Source organism: Protopterus annectens, chromosome 5.part1 (assembly GCF_019279795.1).
Source record: "Protopterus annectens isolate FY-2018-M chromosome 5.part1, PAN1.0, whole genome shotgun sequence".
Classification (NCBI taxonomy): domain Eukaryota; kingdom Metazoa; phylum Chordata; order Ceratodontiformes; family Protopteridae; genus Protopterus; species Protopterus annectens.
In genome coordinates, this window is record NC_056736.1 from 68,968,413 (window position 1) to 68,979,103 (window position 10,691).

General features: G+C 35.7%; 1 protein-coding gene across 1 annotated transcript in view; it reads right to left on the reverse strand.

Annotated features, from left to right (window-relative positions):
• The window catches only part of LOC122803130 (glutenin, high molecular weight subunit PW212-like), a 64,431-nt gene extending 58,139 nt beyond the window's left edge, over nucleotides 1-6,292 (reverse strand). The window contains exons 1-2 of the mRNA XM_044072752.1: nucleotides 6,032-6,292; nucleotides 960-1,040 (exon numbers count right to left, since the gene is read on the reverse strand). Coding sequence (XP_043928687.1) covers nucleotides 960-1,040; nucleotides 6,032-6,292 — 342 coding nt within the window. The remainder of the gene's footprint in view (nucleotides 1-959; nucleotides 1,041-6,031) is intronic.
• Between the last annotated feature and the right edge of the window lie 4,399 nt (nucleotides 6,293-10,691).

A 10,691-nucleotide genomic window follows, 5' to 3' on the forward strand; every position in this document is an offset into this window, starting at 1 on the left:
TGTTAGCTACAAACGTTAAACATTTTTTTAGTAATGTGTCTCTTCCTACATTTAAAACATATTATTACACTTGCTGATATTTTCTGGGATTTTACAGATTATGGCCCATTTTTATTGACAGAATAACAAAATCAAACTTCACGTGTTGGCAAGTAAACACAAAGTTTTATATTTCCATCAGGTTTCAACTCACAACAAAAATTCTCAAGCAGTTTCTAGTAAAGTCTAAATAATTCTTTACTGGGGTTTCATGTATCCTTAGGGATACTTATCAGTCGTGTTTCATTCAGCATTTTTGCAGATGGCAACCTCCATGTGTCTTTACTCCTGGTAAAATTGTCCCTCTTTAATGAGAGGCAATTATCTCTTCCACAATAATATTCCCACTCCAGCAAGAGGCAAATGCCACTTCCAATTAATACTCCCTCTCCACTGATAGACAAGCATCTCTGTTCTGCAAAGGCTATGAACCACTCTCTTAACATCATTAGAGCATGTGCTCCCAGTCAATGTCTGCTGTTATTTACTCTACATTAATGGTTGAATGATTGATATATTGTCATAGTTCAAACAATATCACAAGCTTATGTCATAATTCACTGTGTATAAACAGTCGAACTTCATTGGTTAAAGCCACATGTTCAATTTTCCAAAAACTTGAAGCATTTGTATGACGATTGCAGTACAGTGGGGATCAAGGAAGTTACCATTTTCCCCACTGTAGTGTAATCTTGCAGTTGATATATCTAATTTGCAGGGAAGTGCAGGATGATTGTCCCCCCTGAAAAAACAGATTTTGGTTGTTTTCTTTCGTTCATGTTTTCGGAAAGTCAAACATATAATCTCAACATAAATCCATATAAACACATATTCGTTAGTATATTACATACAAATAATTACGTGTCAAATCAATACATTTACAGTAAAAAAAAACAAAAATAAACCAGCATATTGCTTACCCAATATCCATATGTTACTACACGACTACTTTCATTCTGTTGAAATGTCAGTTTGCCAACATAGTGAAGTGCTTGGACAATCTGTTGAGAACAATAATCATAAAGAGTTGGAGATGTGGATGGAAGGGAAGTTGATTACATGTAAGTCCCAGCTAAGTGTGTAATTGGAACTTTAATGTCAAATATTTTGGATAAACAAAAAGTTCTGGAATTAGAGGCATGTGTGTGTGTGTGTGTGTGTGTGTGTGTGTGTGTGTGTGTGTGTGTGTGTGTGTGTGTGTGTGTGTGTGTGTTTCTGATTGTTTGCAGGTTAGAATTAGAGCAAGGGCTGAAGAAGGTGATAGATTTAGTATTGTGTATGAGTATCATGTGTAGTGGTAGTACTATAGAAAAGCCTTTTCTAAGATCTAGGGAAGGGCAAAGGTGGCAGCTGCCCCATGCATTAAAGTTTAGGGGGATTGGTCGACTGACCCTGATTACTTTTTAATGCATATTATTTTAAAAGCCAGTATTGCATTTGCAGTCAAACGTGAGCATTTTAGTACTCTGTGTTTGGTCTAAACTGTACTGCATTGTATTTTTTTGTATTGCAACTGAAACCTGAGCACTCTGTACATGGTATAAACTGTAATAACTGTAGCAAGGAGTTTCCTACAGTTTAAAAGAAAAAAAATAACTAAAGCCTGAGCACTGTAGTGCTCTGTGCAGTGCATACACTGTAGTGACTGCTTTACTACAGTTTAAAATACATAAATATATATATTTTTCTTTTTCTTACTGAAGTGAGAAGCAGGAAGGTCAGGGCAGGATGTAAAAATGGGACATAATTGGTTGGCTCATGAGGGAGGTGGTAGGCATATTGCCTATCTGGCAAACTGGTTGGTTTGCCAATAGAAGGAGTTTGCTTTTTTATCTTATTTGAAGATTTGTGGGGGTGCAGATTGGGTACTGTTTGCAGGAAGCCAGCCGTTGTCATCCTACAGGTTTGCAGAAGTCCCTTTTCTTTTTTTGCTATTCACTTGAAGAGCTGAGGGGGTGGGGTACTAGTTCAAGGTACTGGCACAAGGTGTTGGTCGAGCCAGTTATGGTTCTAGGTGTAAGGTTGGGGTTAGAGGTAGGGGGTGTTACAGTTACCACACATTGGTAATGTGGTACAGGGAGTTGCAAAGCAAGGTTTTCTAAATAATTTGTTTAATTATAAGTGTTTAGACAGTAATTTTATGGAAGTTATAATAAGAATACATCATGTAATTTCATCATAAGATTATGGTGTATTTAAAGAGTAGATTTTAATTATCCATATTTAGTCTGATGATGTTTCATATATTTAATGAGAGATGAAAGTCCTTACATAGTGCTGAATTGGTTGATTTATTTTAAAACATTTCCAGCAGCCTTTATTTTCCACATTTATGTATTTTTAAAAGGCTTTTGTGGTTTACAACTAATCCAGCATGATTACCCACTGTGCTGTGGAATTATCCTTGAAACTGTCCACATCATCCGGTAATTATCAGAGACAAATTTGCATGCCTTAATGTTACCTATCAGATCATAGTTTTAATTTTAGGATATTCATGCACTTATGAAATTATTGCTAATAGTTATGACTGTTCTACCATATGTTTGCATCTCTGAATATCTTCTGGTTACTCCCCAAATTTTATTGTCATTTTTTACCTACTCTTGTGTGCAGAGGCTCCTTCAATCTGAAAGTTTCATGCTCAGTTTTTGTGTTATTACAATCCGCAGTGGTACAGCGGTAGCATTGTTACCTCACAGCAAGAGGGTCTCCTCTTCGATTCTCGGCTGGAGTGCCTTCTGTGTGGAGTCTGCATGTCCTCTCTGCGGTCAAGTGGCCCACGAAAGACATGCATGAATGGGCATGCCTTCGCTGAAGGTTGGGCATCGGGCTGGCAACTCGGCACCATAAAAATCGACTGCCAATCATTAGCAGACTGGAGTTCTGCTGTGGCTACCCCTAACCAGGAAAAGCCAAAAAGACCAACAACAACTGTAAACATGGAAAATATTATGCATTTCTCACTCTTCAATACCTCAAACCCTATTCATTCATTGTGGTAGTTTTACTGTGCACCCATATCAAATTATATCAGCTTGCAGATGGTGCCTGGCTCTCTAATAAATAACCTACCATTAATGAGATATTAATCTCAATACTGTAATTCTGTTAATATTAACAACTTGTATATCAAGCAGATACATCTCTGGATGTGCCTTATTTAACTTATTTTATGGTCACTTGGTCAAACACCCACACCACCTACATATACATTCATAACACAACACTATCAAATTCAGTTTTGCATTTTCATACCTTTCAAAACCTTACAATAATGCTTTTCAACTAAAATGGGCTAATGTTAAGTTTCACAGTCATTAACAATACAGTTCCTGTTTTTAAAGCAAAGACTGACTTATCTGATTTTATCATTTGCTAACTGGGAAAGTGTGATGGTTCATAGACCCTTTTCAGACATGACCAGACCAGAAAGGCAATGGCAAACACAATATATAAGTATGTGGTCAATTTAGCTGAGCCTCTCATATGGTCTTGAGAAGTGAGAGGAAACTGAAGTACCTAGATAAAACACTTAGAGACAAGAAGAGACTGTACATTTTCCACTAAGAAAGCAACTGGCAGTTGGATTGAACCCCCCCCCAAATCCTGGTGATTTGAGACAGATATCTTTCCATTACATTACGGTGCTGACATTATGCCTTTATGGTCCATTTCCCTCAATTTCTTTTTTATTTTCCTTTGGTCTAATGTAGAAATAGGGCGCTATTCATAAACATTGGAAGATGTGCATAGGAATGTTACACAGTAGAACCCATGTACCAGTCCCTATTTCATTCATAATATTCCTTCACAGCCCTCTTTATGTTTTGCTATAGGGACATTCACAACTGTGTAGCAGGAGGAGTCCAGGTATACACTTGGTTTGCAAATGGGATCCACAGTCTGGTCCACAATTTGCAAACAATTAAGTGGCAGAATTAGTCTGTGGAGTAGTAAAGGGAAGTCACTGAGTTACAATAGTTCACAACATCTTACAAATACAGCAGCAGGGATTTATATCATGTTCTAACATAAAAGGCATATTAAGAACACATAATACACACACTGAATAAATAAATAAATAAAAAGTAGGAATACTGACTTTTCTTCCATTCACAGACATCACCATATCCCTTACTTATAGTTAGTTGAAAAGAAAAGTTTCATTTTTCCAGTACAACATTAATTTCAGTCAGAATATTGAAATGAGCTAAGTGTTTACAATTTATTGTTTAAAGCTGCAAACAAAAAAAGAAGTTATGTCTTACTATAATGTTCCATCTGTGTTGCTTATTTTCATCCATTCATCACTGATGGGTTATCAGTTCCGTCCTCATAACAAAGTCACAATTATACCAAGCTCACGCCAGCCAAAAGCTCTTGAGCTAAGCTTTTTCCCATAATACCCTTCTCCCTGTTAACTCAGATCGAGTTTGCCTGAACTTAGTAAAGCAGAGGCTGTCTCTGAGCAAGAACCCTAATCCAGGAGTTGGACCCAAAGTATCCCCCAGGAGCCTCTAGGAGGGGGAAGGAGGGTGGGACTTGATGAATGGATGAAGATCAACAACACAGATGGAACATTATGGTAAGACATAACTTCTTTACCTGATGTTGTTAATCTTCATTCCATTCATCACGCCAATCTGTCACTCTCCAATCTGTGTAAACTGCTCTAGGACACAGAAACTAACAACCTGAAGAACAAGGCCTTGTCCAAACTCCCTTCAGTCTCCACAGTTGAGCAACCTATCCCTGTACTTTCTCAGTAAAGGGAGCATGAAAGTATGTGTCTAAACTATCATGGCCAGTATAGCCTATAACTTATTATTAGATCTAGGTGGCTATAAAGCGTTAGCCAGGAAAACCAGCAGCTTTACTCCCTCCCCACTCTGTAACCAATCTAATCTACTTTTTCCACCATTAAAAGACCCTCAGAACCACTACTCCTTTTCTTGCATTAGGAACCTAAACTACTTTAGAAGGCTGAAAACACCAATGGTTCTTTTATTACATCCACAGATTTACCACAGTACAGTTGATTGAGCACTTTCATCCCCTGAAGGGATTTCATCAGAATCTGTCTCTACTACTAATATCCCCCTTAAATAGTCCAGTTAATCAGTTCAATTAAATAATTACCCTATTAAATTATTGTTAATTTAAAAAAGCTTTAACAGCCAATACTGTTGTTAAAAACTAAACCATATATATTTTCTGTATGTTAAAAGTACACATTTCTAAATCTATTATAATTTACATTTTACAAGATTAAAATTCCCTATGAGAATTATGTATGAAAACACTTTATAAACACAACAAATACTTAAAAATCAAAAACTGACTTCATAAAAAATTAAATCACTTAGAGTATTCTGATTTTTTGTATAATAGAGGTTTGATGGAAATAATTTCATTCAACCCAGGTGGTATACACGCCTGCAATTTTATCTGCCACCTGGTTTCTCTTTCTTCAATATAATTCCTGTAATTTCCACCTCTAGGATCTTTCCGTAATTTTTCCAAAATACAGAATTTAAATTCTTTACAAGACTGTGAAACACTAATATGTTTAAATAATGCATTATTTGTATTTAGGCATTTGATGTCATAACCATGTTCGTAAACCCTGTCCCTCAGCCTTCTCTCTGTTTTTCCCACATAAAAGCTGGGACAGGATTTACATAATGCCAAATAAACAATGCCCATAGTTTGGCAATTGCCCTTTTCTGGTCTCACTACTGTCTTTAAATTATTATTCAAAACCACCTTCTTATCCTGACAAACAAATTTACATTGAGAGCAAGTCCCACATCTTCCAGTACCACCACCTACTTTGTTCACATACCCCATTTCAAAGTTCTTTTTCAAATTTAACCCTAACTTATACACAAAATTTGGTCTGTTCCCCCAATTTTACACAACTTTGGGTTATTCTTAAGGATCGACCAATTTTTTGTCATAATTTTCTTCACCTCATTCACCTGTTTACCAAATGGTAAATAGCTCTTTCAAAATTTTTATTATTATTATTATTGTTATTATTGTTGTTCTGGTTAACTTGACTCGCAATGTCAGTGCTCTTTTCTTTTAGACCTCCCTTGTTACCCAACAATGGTGCATACTTCTTTCCCCATTCTGCTTTAACATATTCCACATAATCCATAACCAATTTTTTTGGGTAACATCTCTCAAAAAACATATCTGCCACCACTTTTAATTCATGTTCTACATCATCCTTTTCTGAGGTCATTCTTGCTACTCTTATAAGCTGACCCTTAACTATACTGTTTTTTTGCTTCACTGGGTGATTGCTATTATACTAAAGATATGAATTACTAAAAGAAGACTTCCGGTAAATTTTAGATTTCAATTCCATATTCTCTATTTCTAAAGTTATGTCTAAATAATTAATTTTCTTAGTATTATATACATGTGTAAATCTTAGAAAGCTAGTACTCTCATTCAAATATTGCACAAACTCTCCTATTTTTTCTTTTGGGCCTTCCTACAAAATAAAAATGTCATCCAAGAATCTCATATACTGTCTTATAAATCCAGAAAAATTACTATTAAGTACCATCTTTTGTTCCCAATTAAGCAGGACCAAATTGGCGAATATTGGTGCACACAATGCTCCCATCGCTACACCCGTATGTTGTTTGTAGTATTCACCATCAAATAATATATAATTATAATCTAACACTGTTTCCATAAATTGAACAATAAGATTTATTTTGTCCTGACTAAATGTTGTGTTATTGTTTAGGCATTCCTCAAAAAATTCTAACCCTTCTTTTTTAGGGATACACGTGTATAAATGAACCACATCTATAGTAAGAAAAACTGTGTCTTTATTACACATTCCTTTCCCCAAACGTCCAAGTAAATCCCAGGAATCCTTCAAAATATGTTCAAAATTGGAAACATTATTTTTTAACCAATGGTCAACTACCACGCCAAAAGGATAAGTCTTCGAACCACGCCCATCTACTATGGGCCTGAATGTCAGGTTCTCTAATCCCTTGTGCGTCTTTGGTATACCAAAGATAGAAGCTACCTTTGGATTTTGAACTTTCAAATATGTGTATACTTCTCCCGTAATTCTTTCCTCTATAAGACAGTCTTCTAAAAAATAATCTATCTTTTTATAACTGATATTCACCTCATTTAATGAAGACAATTGATACGTTTCAACATCATTAAGCATGTCATACATTTTTTGAGAGTATTCCACCATATCAAAAAACACCATGCCCCCTCCCTTGTCTGGCTTCATAATTCTTGTATTTCTGTCATTCTTTAGAATATTCAAGACTTCATTTTCCTTTTTTGTAAGATTATTAAAATATAATTTTTTCTCTTTAGCTTTAAGCTCATAAATATCTTGAATAATTGCTTTTTCCAAACACAAAAGGGTAGGCTCTAATTGTGGATTATATATACTTTTATTTCTTAACTCCTTGTGGTTATATAAGGTTCCTTCCTTCCCCTGATTTGCACATGTATAAGCTAAATTAATCTTTCTTAGAAACATTTTAACCTCAGTAATGGTCTCTATGTAGTCTATACTTCTAGTAGGAACAAACTTTAAACCTTTCATACATAACTGAAAATATTCTTTGGTTAACTCTAACCCTGCAAAGTTATAGATATGATATCCCTTATAAGTATGGATTATTCTATTAACTTCAATAATTTCTGTGTTGTCTATCTCTTGTATCTGTCCCTTTTGTTCCACCGGTCTGTCTTTCACTTCCCTTCCTCTGACCATCCCACATCCCATTCCTGACGGTATGGAAAATTTGGATAGTCTATGTGATGATAATTCCTATCATTACTCTCAACCATTTTCTTAACAAAATTTGCTCTATCTTCAGGGTAGTTTTGCTTTCTTTCAGGCTTTAATATGTATGCTTTATCTGCCTTATATTCATTTAAATCCCTTTGCATTTTTCTGCATTTTGTTTCAAACAACTTATTACACTTAAAATCAATACCCTCTATCTTCCTATAATAAATAGATTCATACTCTGTAAACAATAAGTCAGTTTTGATTTTCTTATCTAACTTTTCTGCCTGCTCTATCAAAACAGTCAATTTCATGTCATTAAATTTAATAATTTTCTGTATTATCTCTGAACCAAATCTGTCAAACATTTCTTTAAATTCAGATATTACATTTTCATCATAATCTAAACCAAAGGGAAACTTGAATATTCTAAGACCCTTAGGCACAATTTTATTAAGAATACATTCATACAAGTAACCATTTTCTACTTGCAGATTTTTAATACGAAACATTTTAGTTTCAAAAGTCTGTAACATATCTTTCATTGTACTTCCATTTGCGTCTTTATGGTTCGCATCAACTTTAAATGTTCCATTAGATTTAACTGCCATATCAAAGTTGTATTTTTTAGCCAAGAGGTAGTCAAAATCATTTTTACCAGAACTAGCATTTTGCTCAGTTAATGAATTATTTACAAACCTCTTGGCTGAGTCCCTTGTTTCTTGTCGCCCACACAACAAGTCTTTATGCACTTCACCACGCGTATTAAATTAGTGTTGAGCAACTGTCTTTGTCTTTTTAGTACCTTTACTATTAACCTTCGGTCACGCACCTTTTTCTGACAAATCCACTCCATTAGTGTCCACTAACAAGGAGCGCCTTTCACCCTGCATCACAATCTCAGGACCGGAACAAAGTGTAGAGCCGGTATTCACCTCGTCTCTCCAGGACCCCTCATTCCGTTTGCTAATGGCTGTCTCACCCAAATCCGCGTCACTCAACCACAACGAATGACGCTTTCTCTTAGCCTGAACATTAGTAGATATTTTGTCCATGTTTTCTTTTTGGGTGAGTAATTCCACCAACCTTGTTAGCTCACCCTTCACCATAGCTAGTTCCGACTGAACTTGGAATAATTCTTGACGCTGAATAGGAGAAAAATTCGGCGTGAACTCGTCAAGTGAATCCATAGCCAAGGAGCTCCAAATACCACAAAATATGTCCACAAATGAGCCCAACAGCGAAAAATCACCAAAAATTGCAGAAAAAAACACTGTAGAAGGCTGAAAACACCAACATTTCTTTTATTACATCCACAGATTTACCACAGTACATTTGATTGAGCGCTTTCATCCCCTAAAGGGATTTCATCAGAATCTGTCTCTACTACTAATATCCCCCTTAAATAGTCCAGTTAATCAGTTCAATTAAATAATTACCCTATGAAATTATTGTTAATTTAAAAAAGCTTTAACAGCCAATACTGTTGTTAAAAACTAAACCATATATATTTTCTGTATGTTAAAAGTATACATTTCTAAATCTATTATAATTTACATTTTACAAGATTAAAATTCCCTATGAGAATTATGTATGAAAACACTTTATAAACACAACAAATACTTAAAAATCAAAAACTGACTTCATAAAAAATTAAATCACTTAGAGTATTCTGATTTTTTGTATAATAGAGGTTTGATGGAAATAATTTCATTCAACCCAGGTGGTATACACGCCTGCAATTTTATCTGCCACCTGGTTTCTCTTTCTTCAATATAATTCCTGTAATTTCCACCTCTAGGATCTTTCCGTACTTTTTCCAAAATACAGAATTTAAATTCTTTACAAGACTGTGAAACACTAATATGTTTAAATAATGCATTATTTGTATTTAGGCATTTGATGTCATAACCATGTTCATAAACCCTGTCCCTCAGCCTTCTCTCTGTTTTTCCCACAAAGCGCTCAATCAACTATACTGTGATAAATATGTGGATGTAATAAAAGAATTGTTGGTGTTTTCAGCCTTCTACAGTGTTTTTTTCTGCAATTCTTGGTGGTTTTTCTCTGTTGGGCTCATTTGTGGACATAACCTAAACTACTTCCTTTTTTACCCTGCTTATAATAAATTAATTTGGGCCACCAGGTGACAGACTGGTCCCTTCCAGGCCTTGAAGCCTTCTCCTGGCCTGTACTACACCTTTGCTATATACTGTTTATCCACAGACTTACTATTGAACTGTAGGCCATAACATCTATTTATTTTTATGGTTAGCTCTCACACACCCTCCAAATAGCTCTATTATCTAATCTTTTAACTTCATTCCAGTATTTAGGGTTACCTACCTACTGTAATCCCTGCTTCAACTGATTGTTCTTTTCAGCTCCTTACCTCTCTTGTCTCTCTCCTTATTTAACCTATACCATCTCCTCCTCTTCCCCCACCTACCTAAGACTTAGACTCATCATTACTTCACTTTCCCCTCTCTCTGCCCCCGTCTTCACATCATACTTCTACACACTGGTATTTTACCTATACATCTATCAGCCTATCCAATTTTTAGTAGCACTAGCACCTCCTAATTCTCAGCCCTCATCTCTCCTTCCCCCACCCTCTTACCTCACATCCCCCACCCTCCTACCTTACATCCTCCACTTTTCCCAGCTCTCCTTCCCCCACCCTCCTACCTCACATCCTCCACTTTTCCCATAAATACATGCTGTCCTGGGCTGCCATTTCCTTTATAGAACTGCACCCAGCTGCTGTGTGTTCCTGGCCCAGTGTCCTGGCTAATGTAAGTACTGAACTATTGCCTTATTGTTGAGTAGTATGTACTGTTTAAGAAGGAAGTGAGGCTTT